Source organism: Bipolaris maydis (assembly GCF_028858645.1).
Source record: "Bipolaris maydis strain C4 unplaced genomic scaffold PSV08scaffold_14, whole genome shotgun sequence".
NCBI lineage: Eukaryota > Fungi > Ascomycota > Dothideomycetes > Pleosporales > Pleosporaceae > Bipolaris > Bipolaris maydis.
This window is the reverse complement of record NW_027093870.1, coordinates 297,039-320,660: the sequence shown is the minus strand read 5'-3', so window position 1 is coordinate 320,660 and position 23,622 is coordinate 297,039. Positions and strand designations below refer to the sequence as shown.

Genomic DNA, 23,622 nt, shown 5'->3' with positions numbered 1-23,622 from the left:
GATACTCAGATTACGGTTGCTGCTTCAATTGATACTACATACTTGTTCCTTCAGCCTACACTACCTCTTGAGTTGTAACTCTACGTCGTGCAGAAGCCCCTTACAACGTTACCATGGTAGTCCCTGTCCCCTACTACTTAGACTTGTATATCGGAATCGCCCAATACAACATCCCATTCATTATCGCCGTCGTCATCGGTCCTACCCAATGAATGTAGTGGTAATCGAAGCGATCTAAAGCACTTTTAGCTAGAAGCAGTAGCAGCAAGAACTGAGACTACTCACTCGTTGCAACCATAAGACCAAGGCACCGCGCCGGATTGCATGCTGATGACTATGAGCTAACCTGGACTTCTCACGTAACAATAGAGTAGACCTACAAGCTCCACTGTATCCAGGCCGTACTATCGAGGAGACAAACGTGCACACAGTTTGTGTTAGACCAACCTTTTTACACTGTCAGCTTTGCGGTAACGCGCCACAAATGAATTTTAAGGGCACATACCAGGATTGGCGACAAAGCTGGCCCAAAGACTTCCCTCTGCCTAGGATCAAGGCCCACTCCAAAGGCAACAAAGATCAGCCCAAAGGACGTCATAGTCTCCAAAACATATCTGCACAGTCAGCGATTGGACCGAAAACATGAATTTCAAACTCACGCTTCGCCCGGTGTGACGAGATCAGTGTCAATATAGCATCCCGGTATAGGCGGAATATCATGTGGCCTCATCCCCAGGCTCGCCCGGACCAGAGCGCCAGCCACCACAGCCCCAGCACTCTGAAAAACAACATACAGCAGCGTCCTAGGAAAGATAGATAGCCCTGCCGTGAAAGTTGCCATGGATATTGTCGGGTTGAAATGCGCCCCGGATACCGGCCCAGCCCCAAAGATAAACAGCGCAATCAGCGTCCCAGTCACAATGCTCCCAAAAGCAGCCGGTGCAACGGATCCCAGTGCCGTTGCTGTAACAAGGGAACCGAGACCAACGGCAGCGAGGCCGGAGAGGTAGGTTTGCAGACATGTTCCCACGCCTTCGATGAATGATTCTTTCCATAGCTCTATGTCAGCGAATGCGCGTGGAGAAAACGACTGCCGCCATGAAAATACTGCTGCTGCGTCCGGAAGCAGGTCAACAGAGGCATCATCTGCTGGTACTGTAAACTCTTGGTTGCCGCCAATTCTCCCAGCAAACGGCCTCGAAGCTATAGCCAGATTCTTTGGCGATTTTTTCCTTTGACGCATCCCGGTATGCACTCGAGGAGCTTCAACGTCGGTCATTTTACTCGATTCCATTCCAGTTGCAGATTGGATGATAGAAGCGAAACTCTACTCCCTTTCATATTCTGCGTATAATGGACAGCCACTGCTTGAGATGCGGTCAAGGGGGATAAACAACGCTATCTCCGTTAGCTAACTAAGAAAGGTTTTTCATAATACCTGAGTAAGCAATAAAGTGTTTTTTTGCTTATGCGACACTTATGCGACTAGACAAAGTTGTGGTTTGACTGATGTGTAAGCTGCTGACTACGCTGGTCGAGGCCGCTAAGTGCAAGTGCACTGAGTCAACATCTCCAAGGCCCACTCGTGCTACGATACGTTGGCTGTGTATGAGAACATCTGGTGCGTATATCCGACATGGAGTAGTTTGAGAATTTTAGGATCTTGTTGCCGATTTAGTCTATTTTCATGGTGGATGTTGACACCACTTGCGCCAACAAAACAGATAAAAAGGAACAACCACCAAAACAAACATAGTATGTATGATTTCAAGGCAAGGCTGTAGTAATATCCCAAAGTGTGGAGACTGATTCCCAAAGACCAGTGTTTTTCGTACTAACATATACTTCACTACTCGTTGATCCAGAGATTTTACAAGGACCCCAACAGAAACACGACATACTGAGTGCGCTTTCTCACAAAAAGCATTCAAATGTTTAATAATAATATACCATTTCGGTTATACGTGTCATAGACTCATATTCTTAGAACGGCTCCGACAATTGATGGGACCAAACTCAACAGGAAACACGATAAGACGCCTCGCTGAACAGTAGATGACGAGTGCCGCTTTCATATCGACACATAGGTAGAGTTTCATACTCGAAAACAAGGTTGAGCAACAGAGTTCTGAAAAATGATAGTGTGCTGTTTTCCATCCCCATTCGGCCCTTTGGCAAGTACTCACTATACACCGTACAAGTGTATATATTCACCGCCATGAACGACCAATGGTCATCCAATGGACCGATTATACGCGGGAGGTTTTACTAGGATGATATTAGTATCTGCGATCTGGTTTGGCGGGCTGTAAACCAAAAAAAACTTACGCTGCTGCCGCGCGGCGTCTCAGGCGGAGCACCATAATAATGCCGAGGATGCCAGTTGCAAACCAGGCGATCAAGGACAAGAAAGAAAAGGCCTGGGCAGCACGCCATTGGCCGCAGGAATCCCCACGCCTGAATGACACATCGCCCCATGCCCATGGGCTACCACAGCCTGCGTCGTTGAACCAGTCGACGAGGACACCGAAGACGGCGGCCCAACCTGCAGTGAAGACTTTAAAAAAATCACTATCAGCATACCATTGAGATGTACCGAAAAGGGTAATAAGATCAACTTACTGAAGTCGGAAATAAATCCCTTCATAGCAAACGTCGTGGGAATAGCCCAGATAATAGCGAAGATGATGGAAAGAGACGACCAGACAAGAGCAAAGATGAGTCGACCAAGAGGGTCCCAGTCATCGTCTCTCCAGCGACCAGGACCCCAAGGGTCGCGACGGACACTACGGCCACGGGGCCCACGACCTGGGTTTTCAATCTTGTAGACAAAGTATGCTGTCAGGCCAAGAACAATGGCCGCAAAGACAAACTGCGAAACTCGCAGGATGAGCGAGATAATGCGTGAGAAAATCATGTTGGTAGGTAAGTTAGATGGGTCAAAGACCGGAGTTGGTAAGCGAAAAGATTGTAATGGGGGGAGGAGGGTTGTGTGGAGATTGCTGTTGATAGTTCTGGCGTTTCTTCTCACTTTGGGTACGGGTATACTTATATGTAATACGATCGTCTTCAACCTGCCTTGATTTTTTTTTTGGGAACGGAGAGGGCAACATGGTCAGACGTCAGCCACGTCCGTTGCGCAGGCTTCCGTGGGCACCGTGACCAAAACGCCCTCGTACTTACCATCACACGGGTTGTGTCCTCAGACTTCGTTTAGCCCCATGTAGAAACTCTTGGGGTGTCTTGGCGATGTGGCTATACTCCTGAGACTGTGACGATCGTTGGGTTTTTGGTAAAGTTCTTGGCGAGTGAGATCACTTGGGCTTTTTTCTCATTGGGCATATCTGACGCGACGCGTGGCGCAGGGTGTGAAACTTGGCATGCGTGTCGACAGTAAAGTACCTAAATTCTTACTTTATGATTGGCGATGCCTTTACAGGTAGAGTTTGGAAGCTGTGCTGAGAGCCCAAGTCTTGACCGGGTGCGTATCCGGTGTTGGCAGTTGTGTTGTACGTACTCGAGGGATTGCAAGATAGCCAAAGATTCACAGATTTGACCGACTTCAGTAAAGTTGCAAACTAACCACGAAAGGACTTGCAAGGGAATGGCAGTGTGCGATCTTCGTTGGAGATGTTGTTACGACCAAGTCAGTTGGAGAGAGCACTGGGCTAGTCGATCACAAATGCGACCAGGGCTTTTCTAGGCGCATGGTAACTAAGCCCCCTCACTTCCAACTTTAAGCATAACTGTGGCCGCCGAATCATCTTACTCGAAAGACACGAGCTTCCGCCGTAACCATGTCTATACCAGGGCTCTCAAGGAGCATCCCCTGTTCATGACGTCTGTTGAGAGAGATCTTGGAATGTCGTGTATCCAGTACCACAAGACGGATATGGTCCTTCCGACCCGCAGGGATGCGACGATGTTCCAAAAAAAGGACCGTTGTGGTCCCAAACAAGAAGTACTCTGCATAGAGGTATGATTGTTGTACAAGTATATCTTGAATGTGGGGCTACCCAAGAAGCGGTAGTCTTTACCCCCGCTACGAAGCGAGCACGTGCTAGTAATGAATACCTAAGCCACCCTGTCTCGGTCCGGGCAGGGTGGCTTTTTCCTTCTGCCACATCATCCATCATCCGGCTATATCAGAAACAGCATGATTCGCGGATATAAAGTCTTTTGTTGTTTCATATATCTGGTTTCTTGAGCCAATGAGGCATTTCTCTTGCCTTGTTCTTTGCATAAATCTTCGCCTGGACCCAGCCACGAAGTGCATAGCCTCGAAACAGAATGCAACTCTCTGATAAATTCCAAAAGACATGGTCGGCCATCATTCGGCTCAATTCGGGGGCCAGCAAGACAGGGAGTTCAGGGTCTCATCGCCCCAAGACTTACGTGGGTCCATCTATTGAGCTTGATCAAGGCGTACTCTAGATTTGTCATCACAGCAGCTGGCTTGTCATGTTCATTTCAACTTATAGTGTAGCAAGAACCCCAAAGTAATGCACTGTAGCTCTGAGCAGCTTCATCCACCGCAGCTTGGATCTGTTGAAAATACAGGTACGAACAAGTTCTTTATTTACCATTGGAAGAAAGATCGATGGAACCCAAATAAAACTATCTGCTTTGCTAGACCCTTATAACCCTGCCCCTGCAATCCCAAATCATTCTCAGTCTAGGCTAAACACCTCCACCCCCTTGTAAATGCGTGATTTTCCTTGTGCAGAGACAGGCATCCAACTTACCAAAGTAACCCATTAACACATCAGCACACCTACCCTCACCCATGTCGCGAAACCCACCGGACACTAAATCTCGAACAATCGAGCTCTCATCACCACTCGGCCACTTCCATTATCTTACTACATAACCTCAGAAATACTACACGGATCCTCTCACTTTGAGCTACAAGAAGTGAACACTAGAATGACAAAAAAAAACACAACTGCAAATACCACTAACTATATCACATATCTAACTACCGCTTACCAAGTCCCTTTCAACAGTACTTCATATGTTACTATGGCGAGATATCGTATCGAAATTATTTTGTGAATATGATAGCGCGTCTGCCTGAGCCATCATCTCCTATAGAGAGCATTGATCCAATATAAAGATCAAGTCCATCATTCGTGCTAGGAGTATGTTTCTACGCAAAAGGGCGGTGATGAAATGTTTTGCAGAAAGGGCTTTATGTAGCAAGTCATCCAAGTGCAGCCAGCAACGATTTTCCAGGGTACTAAGCTTCCAAAGTCCCTTCTTGCACGTAGATTGTTCCGGCCCAGGCTCTCGTGAGCAATTGTCACCCCGCGACGGGTTTTTTTGTCCCTATTCGCGGAAGAAGGACGCAAGAGCTCGAATCGCTGGAAGGCCTATGAGATCTATCTTGTTCATGATTGGTTGACAACTCCTGTGTTATACATACCTTTCGGTGCTCAATGTGCTTCTCCACATCCTTCAACTTGACAATTATCCCCTTGTACAAAAGATAGTTGAAATAAGAGTACTTCAACCAGGCGTGTCGTTCGATCAGTCAAGAAAAGATGCAGGACGACCATTACAAGCACCGCATACAACCAAGCAACATGCTAAACCGAGAAGACAATGTCTTGATTAGCCCTAATACACAGCATCCCCATCCCAAAACGCCATGCGATATGCAATGCAAATCCCACCTCTAATAACCTCTCCCTTCATCTCCCATTTCCCATGCGTATCCATACAAAACCCCGCACAAACCATCTCTACAAGCGCATCATAAAAAAAAACCCCTCGCCGACATGTATGATGTACACTCAACCCAACCACACCCACCAAAACAGCAATATGACAGCGGCAAAAAACCCCACCCAAGCCTTCCACCCAACCCCCGTTTTCTCCGCCATACGCAGCATACGCGTCATGGTCCCCCTAATCTTATACCTCGAGTTCTCAAACTGATCGTTCATTTTCTCCGCCAGGGATGTGGAATCGCGGATTTCGTCGCCGATAAGATGCGTCAACTAATTCGCTGTATTAGCCAAAACACTCTCTCCCTCTTTCTCACACACACAAAAAGGGACCAAAAAAAAGAAGGAGGTAATGGGACGAAGAGAAAAAGAAAAAACAATAACAACAACACATACATCCTTCAACATCTTCACCTTACTCGTCAACACACCCACATGTTCCTCATTCTGACTCTCCAACTCATCCAGCACAGCCGCCGAATACTGACCCCGCGAATTCGGCGTCGCACTCCGAAACACGGCATCGTCGCTCCGTCTACCCATGCCACCACCTAGACCGTATCCACCACCACTGCTGCTACCCCCAGGATACAAATTCCCATTGCCATGCCCGCTCGCGCTGCTACTACCACCACCAGGGTACGCGCCGAACCCCGGGCTCCCGTTTGGCGACGTAGGCGCAGTGTAGGCGTAGCCACCGCCGCCATAGGGCGAGGCGCGGGCTTTGTTTTTGGTTTTCGAGGGCGAGGCGCTGCGGTTGTACGAGGAGAAGAGGTCGTCGCGGGCGTCGTGGCGGCTGAAGCGGTTCGACATTGTGGGGGTTCCGCGCCGCAGTAGGGGCGTGTTGTTTGTTATTTTCTCCTTGTGTTGCACGCTCTCGCTCTTTCTCTCTCTTTCCCCCTTTTTATTTTATAATAGCTAGATGGTGTGTTTCAATGCCCCTTGTCCTTCGTATGCGGCCGTGCAGCCACCGATGTGTGTGTGTGTGTGTGTGTGCAGGTGTAGATATGTTCGAGGGCGCTATATACAGACCATGGGTTATGGTTCTGTTCAATGTGAAATTTGGGTCAAATTAGGCAATGGCGGTTCGCGCATCGGGCGTCGAGGACAGTTGTCGCGGTGGGTGGTGGGCAGTTTTCGGGGAATGGAGGATTGGAGGAAGGGATTCCCTCGGAGCTTAGGACGGCTTGGGTGGTGCTAACGCCGGTCCTGCCACGGTTTGGTTCCCCAAGATGTTTAGGAACACGTTGGCGACAATCCAATGGCTGCAAGTAGTCGCACGTGTTCGGTTATTCGAGTGGCGCAAGTGAGTAGGATGTCTCAGAACATCAGCATATCCAAAGGGTAGGCCAAGGCAGCAGTGCCTAGAATCACGGTCTCATCGTCATGAATGTCTTTAGCATTTCCAACCTAGGGTCGCTATCTAGATGCAAAACCCACAGTCTAGGAAACACACAGGGAATACAAGTGATAAAACCCCAAGCCCCCCCTCCAACTTATCTGTACAAGTACAAAGAATTCATCCGTTACATGTCTGCATTCTTCGTTCCAAAGCGTAAAGTGCAGGCTTTTATATAAGTGGCACCGAAACATGACGAGACATTGCAAGGATGCGCGTGTTTGATGGTCAGATGCAGGCATACTTCGTAACGCCACGTTGATCCATATCTCCCCAGTCCAGCACCGGAGCATTGGTCAAAAGGCAAGCGCAGATCTCTAGTTCTTGAGACCAATCTTGTTGAGCAGGCTGCCTGACTGTCCGCCAATCATGGCCTTGTTGTCAAAAACCTTGAGCAAGCTCTTCCATACCTGCCCAGGCTCTTGGCTTGCGTCGATGGGCTTCCAGATACCCGTCTTCTGGTAGTATGCGACGACTGGCGCAGTCTGGGCGTGGTAGGTTGCAAGACGCTTCTTGAGAGTTTCCGCATTGTCATCAGAGCGCTGGATGAGCGGCTCACCGGTAATGTCGTCGGTCATGGGCGACTTGGGTGGGTTGAAGATCTTGTGGTAAGAACGGCCAGATGCGGGGTGAACAAGGCGGCCGGTGATACGCGAGACGAGCAGACCGTCGTCGATTTGCAGTTCAACTGCGTGTTGGAGGGGCTTCTGGGTTGCGGCAAGCATGCCGTCGAGCTTCTCAGCTTGAGTGACTGTTCGTGGGAAACCGTCGAGAATGAAGCTGTTCACAATAACCTTAGTATACGCTCGTAATGGATGCTTCAATCGAGCATCAGGGCAAAACCTACCCCTTGGAGCACTCCTGGTTGGTCTCAAGCTCCGTCTTGATCATGTTGATCATGATCTCGTCGCTAACCAGGCCACCGGCATCCATAATCTTCTTTGCTTCCCGACCGAGGGCCGTCTTCGCTGCGACCTGCGCGCGCAGCATGTCTCCAGTGGCCTATATGGTGTTAGCGTCTCCGTCTCTCTTTGTGCCACGCAGAATCTGAAGCAGCAAATGATGAACAACTTACAAGATGGCATGCGCAGAACTTCTCCTTAATTCGCGGTGCTTGTGTGCCCTTGCCTATGCTCTGTGTAAGCCACATGCCACATTTTGACTATCCTCGGCACATCATCTCACCAGCACCCGGTGGTCCCATAAGGATCATCCTTATGCTTTCTTGCGATGAGGATTGTCCGCCATGGCCAGACAACTTGTTCTCCAGCTCAGCGATGCGCTTCTCGAGGCGGTTGACGGTGCTCTTGAGGTCATCGACCACGGTATCTGTTAAGGGTGCCATTGCGCCGGGTTGTGAAGAAAATTGTCGTGATGGAACGAAGGGAAAAGGAGGAGACGAGGAAGACGAGGAAGACGCGCGATCCGGAGAGAATTCAGCACGGCTAGTCGCGCAATGGCAATGGACAGTCGCAAGTATGGGTGAGGTGGAGTTCAAGGTCGCTCGTCGCTCGGTTGTTGGCAGGTCCAAGCTTCTGTACGGGAAAATGGTCCCTTCTGCCCGATCCTCGGTGCCGTCACATTCTCTTAGCCCTTGGCCGGGTGATGTCAGTCGGAAAACGTGACCATGTACCTAGGCCGACAGAGCTCGGCACAGTTTGAGCAGGAATATGCGCATGCTTTCATCATAGTAGCCCACTACACCATGCGCGATATCCGCTCACCCTGTGTCGCACTTGAGAGCCCGCCGCACCAGCGGACGGTGAACCTGCGGGGTCATCGGACAGCACACAAACAGCACAGGTTATAGTATCGCGGTATCAAGAGAAGAGAGCGGCATCACTATTTATATACGTTTGCGCATGCTTTTCAGTGCCCACGGCATTACTAGTATTCGCTGCCAAGTACCTTCTTCAGCCCCTTCATCTGCACCTCATATTTCTCCACTTTGCTCTGGCTAGTCATCAGCTTCGCCAACAAGTAGGTCACCCTCCCTGCGGTTTGTGCTGGCTGGTTCCTCAGCTGGCTCAGCAGCAGTAACTCATTTTCGCACTTCTCAATCGTTGCATTCTCAATCTTGGTCAGATGCGTCAAGATAGCCAAGTCTAGGCGGCTCTTGAGCACCTTGTCCTCGGTCAAACGCTTAAACGCCGGAAGATACACAGGCTTGCCAGGCCCAATGACGGAAGGTCTGCCATTTGCGCCAGAATCAATCGTGATGAGTTCTGCTTGTTCGAGAGCCCGAAGAACAGACTCGCCGCCTGTCTTGAGCATGTCGTCGATAAGAATCTCATTATATCGCAGAGACTCCTTTTGTGCAAGCTCCTTGATGAGGAACCAGGCCTGCTCAGCGTTCCAGTGTCGGTTTCCTTTCTCGTCTTCTGCGCCAAAGATGTACATTTTGAGGATTTCAGACGCCGACTGGTCAATGATCTCATGCACTGCTTTAGTGGGTGTCTCGCCAGTCTTAATGCGCCGTGACAGAAACTCTAGATCAGTAAGCCGCCCACCCAACAAGCCGATGCAGGTGTCAAGCTCTCCAAGATCGTTGCGATGCTCCGAGGGTAGTTTCTTAGGCGATCCGTCCTTTGGCATAGGGTCATCTTCGACATCTGCATCAAGGTGAGTTATTACAAAGCGCTTCGCTACTTCTGGACTGCAGTCCGAGAGCGAGATTTGGCGGAACATTCGATCGGGCAAAGCTTTGGACAGTGACTTGTTGTATGCAACATCGTTTGTCAGGAAGATTACGTGAGCAGTGTTTGTTGTGGTGAGTTGGGCTGCCCATTCTGCAATCTTGTCATAGACGATACCGCCTTCCTGGCTCTTATGCAGAAAGTTGTCAATTACAACCACAGGACGGCGTTCTGGGTGTGCCTCAAGCCATTCATCATCTGGAAGGTGCGCGTCCTTGTCGTTCTTGTGGCGAGCATCCAAAGCGATCTGTCTAAGAGCCAAAGTCGTAGTGTTCCAAATCTTACTGAGCTGAGAATCGAGAGTTTCGGAGAAGCCGGTCTTAACGCCTGTAGCACCTTGTGCAGCCATATCGATCATACCGCTGATGCTGTTCATCCAGCTAAACACGGGCCTATAGCCAACGGACAAAGCAGCAGCGTTGATGGTAGCGCTTTCTCCTCGGGCTTCTTGAATAGGTTTGCAGTCGATGACGAGTTTCACCTTCTTATCATGTAGTGCCTGATCCACCACTAGCTCACGCTTGCCAGAACCACGGGGGCCTCGTACGATGATGAAGGTATCAGCAGTCTCCATCAGCCAGGTCTGAATCTGCTCAATGTTGTCCTTTCGGTCGTCCCAAATAGCATCCATACCATCATCATCGTTGCGCTTCTTTCCTCCGTTGATGATGTCTGTAGCATAGCCTTTTATCCATTGATACAACTTGTTATCTTGTATATGAAAATTCCGTGTGATGTGAGCCTTGACAAAGAACGTCCGAATACTGTAGGTTTCTTGTTAGATTGGAGCAGGACTGAGTAGCAAGAAGACTTACGGATCAAAAACGACAGCAACAAAACCTGCAATAAGAGCAGCCACGATAGGTATGACGATACGCGGATGGTTGATTATCCAGTCTCTAATATAGCGGGGCTTGATCTTCTGCTCATATTTGAGTCTCAAGATTGTGCCTTTCTTTCCACCTCCCTCGGCTTCCGACATGAGGTATCCATGCATGCAGTTTCTGGCCATGATAGCTTTGCTTATACTAGTATAGTCCAGATAGGCAAACTTTGGAAGAATTTTTGAGTCTGGAGGTTGCATGACAATGTCACTCAACTTTCCGTAGGGCCTGAAGAACTGGAAGAGTTGCTCTTGGCTCAGTTCAGCTGCTTCAGTAGCAGGCGCTCCAGGTTCACCAGATACAAACTCAACTCGTAAACGAGTGGCAGGCAGACGCATCAGATCTTCCACCCAAGGTCTCCCCTTGACTGCTTTCGCATGCATTTGATTCCATGGGTTCCACCATGGCTTCACAGGCTCGTCTTCTAAGTACTGTTGCAAAGTCTTTTCGATCTCAGAGGTTGACGCACTTCCATCATGAGTAAACTTGACAAATGCCCCGCCTTCCCGCATCCGAGGGAGCACTTCGGTACCGGTAATTTGCAGATTCCGCTTGGCTTTTGCTCTTTCAATAACAGTTTTTGGATCTGTACCGGATGCAGTAGGACTAATCAGCCGATCTAAGATGCGCGGCATAGGAAGCCCCAGTATTTTGCGTATCTGGATAGGAAACACATTGTTAAAGAAGAGGATGCTCTCATTAGGGCCCGCACTGATGTGGCCAGTATTGTCCTCACCAGCCTGCAGGCCAGTGAGGTGTTGAGTTGAGCTCGAAGATGACTTGTATAAGCTTATCCTTGATGACCCCCATGTTGCCGCGACCCGTGGGGACACTGTCCTGATGGTTCGTTAGCACTCTTACAATGATCGCCTGCTACTAAGATCAAATTTATTCAACCTACCTTATTGGTCCATGCAATGGACGGCAGCCAGCATAATGCCAGCCTGAGCGAGGTAACATTATTGCAATTGAATTGTTACCAGGCCATGGCGAGATATGGCTCACAAAGAGGTTTGAGGGGTCGAGTAATGTTTGCTGCCTGCTGTTCCACCGAGGCTGAGAATGGAGGGCGCATGACGTCACCCACCGAACCTTGGCACCTCCACCGAAATATTGAAATGGCTGCCAACAAACGTCTATGAGCAGTCACGGTGTGAGCGGCGATTCAAAAACTACTGTCAACAATCTTGCCAGACGTTTACTGGGTTGCTTTGATTCTTTTATGGAGTTGGGCAGAGAGAAGCAATTGTCGAGCTTCTGTAGTTACCCCGCTATTACTTTACGCATCACCAAGTAAGGATATGATCAATGGCTGTATATTGAATGATTCGCCTATTTACACAAATTTTGGTAAAGAAGAATGTACAATTTAGGAAAACATCGTACACTGCAAGTGCCGCCCAGTTGACGCCGCATACTGAAAAGGTATCGTGCAGGTAACAAAAAGAACAATACTCAGACACTAATGAAACATGCAAAAATCATCCGCGAACCCGTAAAACCCCCTCTCTTATCGTAACCATTTTTATCGTAAACCTTATCATCGTACAAAGGTCATAACAATTACGTCATTGTCTAAGCGGCGACAGTAGTCAGCTTCTCTTGATGGCTGTGGCTAGCTTTCAGCATAGCCTCGTAGGGTGGACGCTGAACGATGCCACCAGTAACGGGCAGCGAAGAGCCGTATCCGTTCAGGAAGGAATCAACATCGCGAGCACATTGGCGGCCCTCGTTGATGCCCCAAACGATGAGTGACTGACCACGACGACAGTCACCAGCAGCAAAGACGCCGGGAAGGTTGGTGTTGTAGTGGCCCGGGGGTGTCTTGATGTTCTTGCGGCCATCAAGCTCGACAATATCACTCATGACGCGTTGCTCAGGGCCTAGGAAACCCATAGAGAGCAGAACGAGATCTGCAGGGAAGAACTGCTCACTGCCATCAACTTGCTTCATGTCCCAACCACCCGAAGAAGACTTGGTCCACGCAACGCGGATAGTGTTGATACCCTTGACCTTGCCATTGCCATCGTCAACGAATTCCTTGGACATGACACAGTATTCACGAGGATCCTTGCCCATGTGAGTCTTGACTTCGTTGTGGCCGTAATCAGTACGGAAGATACGGGGCCACTGAGGCCATGGGTTGTCGCGGGCACGCTCTGGCGGAGGCTGAGGCAGCAGCTCGAAGTTTACAACGGACTTGGCGCCATGGCGAACAGAGGTACCAATGCAGTCGTTACCGGTGTCACCACCACCAATGACAACAACGTGCTTGTCCTTGGCCGAGATGTAGGCGTTATCGGCCAGCTCAGAGTCGAGGAGAGACTTGGTGTTCTTGTGCAAGAACTGCATAGCGAAGTGAATACCTTCCAAGTTGCGGTTGGGGATGGGCAGGTCACGAGCTACGGTGGCACCTGTAGCAAATACAACTGCGTCAAAGTCCTTGCGCAGGCTCTCAAGGGTGGGGTGGCCTTCCTCTCCAACGGTAACACCGGTCTTGAAGTTGACGCCCTCGGCAGCCATGAAGTCAACACGACGCTGCACAACCTTCTTATCGAGCTTCATGTTGGGAATACCATACATGAGGAGACCGCCAACACGGTCAGCACGCTCAAAGACTGTGACAGTGTGGCCAGCCTTGTTGAGCTGGTCGGCACAGGCAAGACCAGCAGGACCGGAACCGATAATGGCAACGGTCTTGCCAGAGCGGACCTGAGGTGGTGTAGGGACCATCCAGCCCTTCTCGAAGCCACGGTCAATAATAGCGCATTCAATTGACTTGATGCCTACAGGATCCTCATTGATGCCAAGGACGCAAGCTCCCTCACATGGAGCAGGGCAAACGCGACCAGTGAACTCGGGGAAGTTGTTGGTCATGAGCAGACGGTTGAGAGCGTCACGCCACTGCGAACGGAAGACTAACTCATTCCATTTGGGAATGATGTTAGAGATCGGGCAGCCGGTATCAGACTGGCAGAAAGGTACACCACAATCCATGCAGCGGGCGGTCTGGTACTTGAGTTCGTCCTCATTGAGACGCTGGCTCAGTTCGGCCCAATCACGAGTTCGGGTCTTGGGGTTGCGGTACTTCTCAGAGCGACGCTGGTATTTCATGAAGCCGCGTGTCTTGTCTAGGACAAGAGCCTTCTTCTTTTCGGCCTTTGCGTCAGTCACACTCTCCTCAATGTCAAGCAAACCACTGCTCTTCTTCTTCTCCTTGGCCTCAGCCTCAGCCTCCTTGGTGCGAGACTCTTCGTGAGCGTTGCGGACAGCGTTACCGGCGAGTAAAGGAAGAGGATACTTGTTCCTCTTCTCCTCAGCAAGTCTGGCCTTCTCCTCCAAGAGAACACGCTTGTAGTCAATAGGCATGACTTTGACAAAGCGCGATAGGGCGCGGTGGAAGTCGAGGAGAATACGTGCGGCAAGCTCAGATCCAGTGTAGTGGTGATGATCCTCAATAAGGCCTCGCACAAACGCAATTTCCTCTGGCTCCTCAATTGGAGACAGCTCAACCATCTCTTGATTGACCTTCTGCTCAAAGTCCTTGTGGATATCCAGAACGTAAGCAATACCACCAGACATACCGGCAGCGAAGTTACGACCCGTCGATCCGAGAACAAGGACACGACCACCAGTCATGTACTCGCAGCCGTGATCACCAACACCTTCAACGACGGCGGTGGCACCCGAGTTTCGAACGCAGAAGCGCTCGGCAGCGATACCACGGAAGAAGCAAGTACCTTGAGTGGCACCGTACAAGCAGACGTTACCAATCAGGACGTTCTCTTCGGCACGGTAGACGGCGTTGCGAGGAGGGTAGATAATCAAACGACCTCCAGACAAACCCTTGCCAACATAGTCGTTAGCGTCACCCTCAAGTTCAAGAGTGACACCAGGTGCAAGATAAGCACCAAAAGACTGTCCAGCAGATCCACGAATATTGACGTGAATAGTATCCGAGGGCAGACCAGCCTCACCATAGCGCTTGCTGATATGGTAGGAGAGGGTAGCACCGAGAGCACGGTCAGTGTTGACGACATCGCACTCAATACGGGCAGGAAGACCCTTCTCCAGAGCAAGTTCGGACTCAGCAATGAGCTTGTTGTCTAGGCGAACATGCAATCGGTGGTCCTGCTTGCGGACGTTGAATGTAGCAACACCAGGGCGGAGAGTGTGTGCAGGAGTTAGGATGAGCGAAAGATCAATGTTCTCCGTCTTAGCAGTGCGGAGATCGTCCCGGATACGGAGGAACTCGCAGCGACCAACCATGTCGTTGATAGTACGGAAGCCAAGCTTGGCCATAATTGCACGGAGCTCATTGGCAACGTAGTAGAAGAAGTTGATGACGTGCTCGGGCGTACCGGCAAACTTCTTCCTGAGCTCAGGGTCCTGGGTGGCGATACCGACGGGACAGGTGTTCTGGATAAGATGTTAGCAAGAGTATCGGGTAGTGTACAAATGATGCTCTGACTAATATACGGAATAGAAAATGATAAATGCCGAAGCGTAGTCAACGACGCTGAGGCGCATACAAATGGAGCAAGTCGGTTGATGTTGTGAAAACACAACACAACGACCCGACGAGCATAACAGTCGAAATATGCAAATGTAGAACAAACAAGTTTACTTACCAAATGGCATTTGCGCATGAAAATGCAGCCCATAGCGATCAGAGGAGTTGTAGCAAAGCCCCATTCTTCGGCTCCGAGCAAACATGCGATAGCCACATCGCGACCAGTCTTGATTTGACCGTCGGTCTGGACAATAACACGACCACGGAGATCGTTGAGAACAAGTGTCTGATGAGTCTCTGCAAGACCCAACTCCCATGGAAGACCAGCGTACTTGATACCAGTCCATCGAGAAGCACCGGTACCACCATCGTGGCCAGAGATGAGGATGTGGTCAGCCTTGGCCTTGGCGACACCGGAAGCGACGATACCAACACCTGTTTCGGAGACAAGCTTGACTGAGACACGAGCGCGGGGGTTGGAGCACTTGAGGTCGTAGATCAGTTGCTTAAGATCCTCGATGGAGTAAATGTCGTGGTGGGGAGGAGGGCTAATAAGACCAACGCCAGGGGTGGAGTGACGAGTCTTGGCGATAGAGCCAGAGACCTTGTGGCCAGGAAGTTCACCACCTTCACCAGGCTTAGCACCTTGTGCCATCTTAATTTGAAGTTCATCGGCATCTGCGAGGTAATTAGAGGTGACACCGAAACGTCCGGAAGCAATCTGCTTGATGGCGGAGCGCATAGTATCGCCATTCTCCATGCGCAAGCTGCGCTCAGGGTCTTCACCACCCTCTCCAGTGTTTGACTTTCCACCAAGACGGTTCATGGCGACAGCAAGAGTGGAATGTGACTCCATAGAGATGGATCCGTAGGACATGGCACCAGTGACGAAGCGGCGCACAATGTCAGTCCATGGCTCGACTTGGTCGATGGGGATAGGGGCACGGTCATCAAAGTTGAAATCGAGAAGACCACGAAGGGTGCAGTCCTTGATACGCTCATACTCAGCGATAGAGTAAGCCTCATACGACTTGTCGTTTTTGGTGCGAACAGCATCTTGGAGGTTGGCCATTGCAGTAGGGTCGTTGACGTGAGGCTCGCCTCCATCACGCCAGTGGTACTCACCAGTCTCAGAAAGACCAGGTACCTCTACAATAGGGCGAGATGGGAAGCCCTTCTCGTGGAGAGCAAATGCATCGGCTGCGATAAGCTCAAAGGTCATACCCTTGATACGCGATGCAGTGCCAGTGAAGCAGCGGTCGACAACAGAGTCGTCAAGACCGAGAGCCTCGAAAATCTGGGCACCCTTGTAGGATTGGAGCGTCGAGATACCCATCTTACTCATGACCTTCAAGATACCACCATCGCAGGAGTGCTTGTAGTTTTGAATGAGCTGTTCAGGTGTCAAGTTCTTGCGAATGATACCCTCGCGGTGCATCTTTAGGATACACTCGATGGCAAGGTAGGGGCAGACAGCATCAGCACCATATCCGACAAGGACACACATGTGGTGAACCTCGCGAGCCTCGCCAGTCTCAACAACGAGAGCTGCACTGGATCGCCACTTGTTGCGGACAAGGTGGTGGTGAACCATACCAGTAGCCAAGCAAGCAGATACAGCAACACGGTCGACGGATGTTGCACGATCGGTCAAGACGAGAATGTTGTCACCAGCTTGGATGCCCTCTGTGGCCGCTTCACAGATACGGTCGAGGGCATTCATGTATCCCTCGATGCCCTCGCTCTTGGGGAAGGTGATGTCAATGCTCTTGACAGTCCACTCGCGGTAGAGGGTATGGGCATTGGTCATTGCCTTGAACTCCTCAAGAGTAAGAATTGGGGATGGCAAAAGCAGACGACCACACTGAGACTCATCCATCTCTAGCAGGTTACCCTGAGGACCCACGTAGGCCTCGAGAGACATGACAATAGCCTCACGGATAGGGTCAATAGGAGGGTTGGTGACCTGAGCGAAAAGCTGACGGAAGTACTCGTACAACAAGCGAGGCTGTGTTGCCAAGCAAGCAAGGGGAGCATCATTGCCCATGGATCCAAGAGCCTCCTTGGAGTCGGCAGCCATGGGTCCGAGAAGCAAGCTGACTTGCTCGAGAGAATAACCGAATGCTCGCAGACGAGGGTCTTCGTGAAGCTTAGTCTCAGTGAGCGAATGAGAAAGATCGATGCCCTTTTCGCCGACGGACTGAACAATCTTGGGAAGAGTCAAAAGGTTCTTTTCGATCCATCTGCGGAAATCGTTACGCTCCGCAACGGACTTCTTCAGCTCAGCGTCATCGACAATTCGGCCAGCGACAGTATCGACAAGCAGCATCCTACCGGGCTGCAGACGTCCCTTTTGAACGACTCGCTCAGGCTCGATGGAAATGGTACCGACTTCGGATGCGCAGACAATACGGTCGTCATCAGTAACGTAGTAACGGCAAGGCCGCAGACCATTTCGGTCAAGGTTAGCACCACAGTACCGCCCGTCCGAGAAAGTGAAGAGCGCAGGACCATCCCAAGGCTCCATCATACAAGCAGCCCACTCGTAAAAGGCCGCCTTGGCGGGATCCATGGTGTTGTTGCCCTGCCATGCTTCTGGTACCATGAGCATGACTGCTTCTGGGAGAGACAGAACGCCGTTGATGGTCAAGAGTTCAAGGACGTTGTCAAAAGCCGCAGAGTCTGAGCCACCGTCCTCGACGATTGGGTAGAGAAGATCAAGTTCCTCGCCAAAGAGACTAGACTTCATAACACCCTCGCGTGCTCGCATCCAGTTCTTGTTTCCTCGTAAGGTGTTGATTTCACCGTTGTGAGCCGCCCATCGCAGAGGCTGCGCACGGTCCCAACTGGGGAATGTGTTGGTCGAGAAACGCGAGTGCACCAAGGCAAAGTGGCCCTCGTAATCGACATTGAGCAGATCGTGGTAGTATTCATAGACCTGAACTGGGGAAAGCTGTCCCTTGTAGACAATGTTCTTGTTGCTCAGTGAGCAGATGTAGAACCAGTTGTGTAGGCCAATGACGTGTGTAGCCCGCTTTCGCAAGACATAGAGCTGTCGCTCAAAGTATGCGTTGTCGTACTTTTGCTGGAAATCAGCCTTTGGCTCCCGACCATCACCGTATGCAGTCTTTAGAACAACAAATGGCTGGAGAATAATGGGCTCTCGTGACAAGGCCGCGGGTCCAAGAAGTGTTGAATCGCGCGGCACCGTTCGCCATCCAAGCACCCTCAGGTCGAGCTGGTCTGCAACATCCTCAAACATGGTCTTGGTCTCATCCAAGATGCTAGGGTCAGGCTTGAAGAACAGGTTACCAGTGGCGTACTGGCCAAGCTTGGGCAGCTTGTAGCCTTGTTCACGCTCAAACTCTTTGAGGAAGAATCGGTGGGGGATGGAGGTCATTACACCTGCACCGTCACCGTCTCTTGCGTCGGAGCCAACGGCTCCTCGATGGGTCATGTTGCATAGCAATGACCGTGCTGTTGATTTGTCAGTATCTATATTTGTTCAATTCTGGATGTATATAGATTTCTTACCGTCAGAGACGATCTTGTGGCTAGCCTTGCCCTTTATGTGGCTAGACAATTGTCAGTTGGTTGTCACGCACTCTCAGCAAACTGATTGTGCTTGTCACTTACGCAGCAAAACCGACACCACAAGCATCCTTCTCTAGCTCTGGGTCGTAGAGACCCTGCTTCAAGGGCAGCGCACCTGCCCAGGACTTGTTCTCCGGGCCATCCTGATAAGCAAACACTGAAGTCTGCTCTTCTTCAATCTGGGTATCCTGGGGCAACTTTGTATCTTCGGCGAACGAGACCCGACCCATTATATCGGCAAAAGGCCGAATTCGTGGGTATCGTTGGTGTTGGTGGTAGGAAGGGTGCAGTATCGTTATCGGCGTATGGCGGGGTCGCTCGATGCGTCGATGTGGAGGTGGTGGTCTAGTCTACTGATGAGTTCTGGGAGAGGAGTTAATTTTTGGTTCATAAGAAGAAAACGAAGAAGCCAGCTGTGTGCGCGAGCAAGAGGGCCGAGAGTCAAAGGTAGCTTGGTACAACGGGGCGCATACGCCTAGTTTCAAAAGCAACAAATGCGAGTGGGGGGGAACGAGTGTTGCTAGAGGGGATTGCAACCATAAAACACCGTGGGAGCTAGCCAAACAATGGGACCGGGTCGCTGAGTAGGGGGATTTGGGCGGAGGTAAGCAATTGATAGCTATGACGCTCAGGCAAATCCCCGCGGCGAATAATGGGGCATCCAGGCAGAGGAGGTGCTGATAAGAGAGGCAGCGAATGGGCACACGCGGGGTAGCAGCCCAGAGTGCAGTAGGACGGTGGCTAATACAAGCCAGGCCGGCGTGGCGGTGGAAAAGCACAGTGTATGGTCGCAGGTGGGTGGGTGGGTGCAGCAGGCGTAGACATGGGAGGCAGAGCACTCACTTACTCGATGTGGGGACTAATGGAACTGGCCGTGTATGTAGTCGGCTCGCGGTGTTCCTGCAAGTAGATTGTAGCGATTGTGCTGGAGAGGGTACAAGACAAGAAGGGAGAGAGGGTAGAGGGCGCGGTCGGCTGGGAGGGAGTGCTTATGAATAAGAGGGCGGAGGGCTGGTGGTGGGGTGGATATTTTCCCAATGCGCTAGCAATCGACCTGACAGTGTCCAATGACGGGGCCAGAAGCGCGTCGAGGGAGGCGTTTCTGCTGTCACTTGTAGGCCTTGTCGGTCGGTCGGGTCGGTCTCTCTGCCGCTGCAGACTGGGGACTGCCTGGTGCTGGGGGTGGATTGAAGGCTTGGTGCTTTGTTTGCATGTGGTTGTGAGATGACGCGCCCCCCTCCTTCACCACGGCACATGAAATTGAGATTCTCAGGGTCTAGTTATTTTTTTTTTTTTGCAATGGCAGCCCACGAGTGTTTGCAGCTCGCCACGGCCAGCGCGAGGTCCGCCTGCGAGCCATTGCTTCGCACAGCGTGTGCCGCGGCGTGGCGGACGGTTGGCACTGGTGGTCGTGTGTGGATACTGTATAGCGACTTCTGCGGCGGGTTGCGCATGGGAAAATTAGCCTACCCCACGGTTTTTCTGCCGGTCCATGACGATAACAGTGGGCGTGATTGGGCGGCGGGGGCCGACCGTCCTGCAGCCGTTCGTGTGTGCATTGGCAGGCTGGCCTCCGAAGGTCGGGTTGGTCGGGTTGGCGGCGGATGACCAGACGGTTGCATGTGCCGCATCATCTGAATCTCGCCCGCGCCAATTGGGCCGCCGGCCTCGCCTCGACCGCTTTGGCGTAATTCCCAAGGGTCATGTCTGGCCTTATCTGCGCCCAAGCATCTCCGGGGCGGGAGCTCGCGCTATGCCCTGCCCTCTCTCGCCCCTCGTTGGACGGGACAAGATATAACCCCGCCCGTGCGCGGCGGAGCTTCCGCCCTCATTGCTTGACTGCGCAGTCGACGACATCATTGCAGCGCAGCTTGCAGTGAATATCACCCAGCTAGCCGCAGCCTGGGGCCTCTGCAAAGGATCCCTTCTGCTTGTCCTTCGCTCACATGCTCCCACGCATTGGGCCATTCTGACCAGCCCGCCACGGCTGCTGGCTGCTGGCCGCTGGCCGCTGGCCACCAAAGCAACAGTGTCCGCATCATGCTCGGAACAGATCGGGACGCACACTGCCTGCAGCCCGGCACCACGTAGCGGGAGACGGGTCACGAGAACAGCCAGGCCTTTGTTCTGCTGGTCTGGTCTGGCCGATGTCGCCTGTGGCCCTACCCAGCCTGCACACGTTACCCGGCGGATATACCAGGAATTTCTTCAACGCAATCAAAACACACCACCTGTGCTCAGCACCCCCGACCTAGTGCCAATCTTACCACTGCCATTCGACGGCCAATCTCTGCAGGATTCGTGTACCTAATGCCATGTACCTTCGCTTCGGGCCTTTGTGCGAAAAGAGTCGAAAATGGTGGCTGTTTTCCGACGTGCCCCATCTCCCAGACGCCGAGTCCGACTTCAACATCTGATTCCCGACTCAAGGCAGTCCATCTGCCCGGCAAGATCGCACTCATGTCCCGATGCCTTGGTTTTCCCCAAACAAGAAAAAAGAGAAAGCATCCCAAATATCTGGCTCCCTTCCCTGTTGCACACTCACTAAAACAGAATTCAACAGACATTGCCCCTCGGCACAATGACCTACAACTCCATTCCCTCCACAGTCACATTTCAAAGAATAACCCACAAACTTGGACCCTTTACCTGAGAACTGCAACGCTTGCCATTTTGCCATCAAGATCGCTTCGTCCCAGAAAAAGCGGGGCACAAGGTTCCAATAGCACGCACCCCCATCCCGATCACGTGCCCTTTTTGCAACAACCCTATTCCTCCCGACTACCACCACGCACAAAACGAGTAACTCGAACCTAGCAAGCCTACTTACCCTTCTGCACAGATCACGGGACCCCTGTTTTTCCTTCCTTTTACCTCGAGTTACCCAAACAAGCTAAAACCACAGATGATCCTTTTCTTTGTTTTGTCGTTTCTTCCTCTTAGGCAGTTCCAGTATCCATCAAACCCCCACGCTCTGCACATCAAGGCAAAATTAATTCTCAACCCACGCTCCCCATCCTCCCCTCCCGCAAAGATCTTCCCACCATACATACACACGTTACCTGGCCTCACCCTTTTTTCCCCCTCCCATTGGCAAAATAGACTTTGGCAATACGGGACAACCGGCCCGTTTGACAGTCCTACTGCACTGCTGGTGCTGTGGCGACTGGATGCTTGCGTACGCAGGCTGATTTACATAACGTACTACGGACCAACTTGCCTTGACTGCTGTTTAGTGTACCACAATCCCCTCCACCCCCCCCCCCCCCCCCCGTGCCCAAACCTCGTGACTTGGGAGTGGCCGTGGTGGTGGTGGTGGTGCTGCTGCTGCTGCTGTGGTGGGGCCATTGTGCTCGCAAGCATTGCTTTTGTGAGGTTACGTGAAAGTGGCATAACTTTATACACAAACCACAAATTTAGATAGAAACAACACTAATCACAGCATACATTAAAAATAAACAGCGCTGCATGCATTGTTGTCGTGCAATCCACGGTCTGATGTTGCAAGCTCATGTACTTACCCAGCCTTGGCATCTTACAGCTGGGGGAAGGGAGGGTGCGGGGTTGATGCCTGTGTGCTGGCATGTCTGTATGCACCCTTGGAGAACAAACAAGCAAGGGAAGGGAAGGGTCCAAACTAGCTGCCTGCGCGTAGGGATAATAGAGTAGACATGGCGCTACAGTTGGTACTACTCTATCCCGCTATTAAATCGAGCACGTCAAGTCTAGGGATATTTGTATAGTGCTTGGGGTCCTAGTAAGTATTGTCCTTCGTAGTGATCAGTATGCATTCACTCAATCCGCGAAACAATCGTGTATCATTCACTTTCATTCATCATTTTTGTTGATGCTACATGGCAGACGCAGAGTATCCAATCCATTCATTGTCCATGTCGCGCAAGTTTGTTTGCGCGTCAAGAAACACAGGGTCTCGCGTCGCCCCACCATCCCGCCTGGCAGCAAAAGGGTACGCGCGCCTACAACTCCAAGTGTCGACCCAGATTCCTCTCTCTCTCCGCCACCTAGCATCTTTTCTGCCTATGTGTATGTCAAAGATTCAAGCCGAACTTCGGTACCGAAACGTGCCTTGTTTTGCGCAAAGGGTGACTTCGAGCAACAAAGTTAGCAGGCGTGGTCAAAGGCGGTGTGAATTGGGGGGCGAACAGGCGCGAAAAACTTACCAAAAGACAAAGAAGAGAGATTTTTTGCACAGATCCCCCTTAATCCTTCATCTGGTCGTCGGGGTCGACAAAGTCCTCGTCGTCATCCTCGTCGTCGTCGCCCTCAAGCTCCTGGTTGGCCTTGCTGAAGTCGATGTTCTTACCGCGCGTGCGGCTGCTGATGATGTTGGATGTCTCAATCTCCTCCATGTTGTCCTCATCGGGCTCTTCGGCTGCTCATGTGTCAGTTGATGAATTGGTTCGAATGCATTCGCGTGTGAATGGCTTACGTTCACCGGCCTGTATGCGATTGTGTTAGCTGCTGGCACTGAGATGGGCTACAATGGGTCAAAAGAACGCACCTGATCCTCGGCACCAGACTCATCGCTGGAATCATCATCCATGGACTCTTCCATCGCGTCGCCCTCCTGAGCCTTGCCCTTGCCCTTCACGTCGGTAGTGGGGTCCTGGACACCCTCCATCTGCTGGTTGTCTGGCTGAGCGGACATGTTGAAGGCTTCAAGGATTCGTGTTCAATTCCCAAGAGTCGCAATGAGTCGATCCGATACTCCCAAAAGCGATTGAGGCGTTGGCAGTGAGTTGTTCGTAGCAGCGGTGTAGAATAACAATTCCAGGTGAAGCGCCCT

The 23,622-nt window shown here is 51.4% G+C and overlaps 6 protein-coding genes across 6 annotated transcripts; all 6 read right to left on the bottom strand.

Moving 5' to 3' along the window:
* Positions 1-133: 133 nt before the first annotated feature.
* PSV08DRAFT_365274 (aquaporin-like protein) lies at positions 134-1,279 on the bottom strand (the record flags this gene model as incomplete). Its single annotated transcript, XM_066093090.1, has 5 exons — positions 134-234; positions 286-327; positions 381-447; positions 506-614; positions 660-1,279. The coding sequence occupies 5 exons, from the start codon at positions 1,277-1,279 to the stop codon at positions 134-136; spliced, it is 939 nt and encodes a 312-aa protein (XP_065948189.1).
* A 650-nt stretch (positions 1,280-1,929) lies between these two features.
* PSV08DRAFT_365273 (marvel domain-containing protein) lies at positions 1,930-3,016 on the bottom strand. The gene is made up of 3 exons (XM_066093089.1): positions 2,623-3,016; positions 2,329-2,557; positions 1,930-2,268 (listed from the first exon to the last, which is right to left on the bottom strand). The coding sequence occupies exons 1-3, from the start codon at positions 2,915-2,917 to the stop codon at positions 2,250-2,252; spliced, it is 543 nt and encodes a 180-aa protein (XP_065948188.1). The 5' UTR covers positions 2,918-3,016; the 3' UTR covers positions 1,930-2,249.
* A 2,572-nt stretch (positions 3,017-5,588) lies between these two features.
* On the bottom strand, positions 5,589-6,843 carry PSV08DRAFT_328089 (uncharacterized protein). The gene is made up of 2 exons (XM_014225049.2): positions 6,126-6,843; positions 5,589-6,002 (listed from the first exon to the last, which is right to left on the bottom strand). The coding sequence occupies exons 1-2, from the start codon at positions 6,540-6,542 to the stop codon at positions 5,796-5,798; spliced, it is 624 nt and encodes a 207-aa protein (XP_014080524.1). The 5' UTR covers positions 6,543-6,843; the 3' UTR covers positions 5,589-5,795.
* Positions 6,844-7,106: 263 nt separating this feature from the next.
* Positions 7,107-8,637, bottom strand: PSV08DRAFT_229493 (adenylate kinase-domain-containing protein). The gene is made up of 4 exons (XM_014225048.1): positions 8,314-8,637; positions 8,204-8,256; positions 7,976-8,130; positions 7,107-7,908 (listed from the first exon to the last, which is right to left on the bottom strand). The coding sequence occupies exons 1-4, from the start codon at positions 8,471-8,473 to the stop codon at positions 7,446-7,448; spliced, it is 831 nt and encodes a 276-aa protein (XP_014080523.1). The 5' UTR covers positions 8,474-8,637; the 3' UTR covers positions 7,107-7,445.
* Positions 8,638-8,950: 313 nt separating this feature from the next.
* On the bottom strand, positions 8,951-19,045 carry PSV08DRAFT_411986 (glutamate synthase [NADH]; the record flags this gene model as incomplete). The annotated part of the gene is made up of 6 exons (XM_014225046.2): positions 8,951-10,588; positions 10,640-11,448; positions 12,296-15,127; positions 15,340-18,698; positions 18,756-18,796; positions 18,858-19,045. 6 exons carry the CDS (start codon positions 19,043-19,045, stop codon positions 9,016-9,018), a joined length of 8,802 nt encoding a protein of 2,933 aa, XP_014080521.2. The 3' UTR covers positions 8,951-9,015.
* Positions 19,046-22,631: 3,586 nt separating this feature from the next.
* On the bottom strand, positions 22,632-23,612 carry PSV08DRAFT_365268 (uncharacterized protein). The gene is made up of 4 exons (XM_014225043.1): positions 23,338-23,612; positions 23,266-23,275; positions 22,997-23,208; positions 22,632-22,922 (listed from the first exon to the last, which is right to left on the bottom strand). The coding sequence occupies exons 1-3, from the start codon at positions 23,482-23,484 to the stop codon at positions 23,036-23,038; spliced, it is 330 nt and encodes a 109-aa protein (XP_014080518.1). The 5' UTR covers positions 23,485-23,612; the 3' UTR covers positions 22,632-22,922; positions 22,997-23,035.
* Positions 23,613-23,622: the final 10 nt, after the last annotated feature.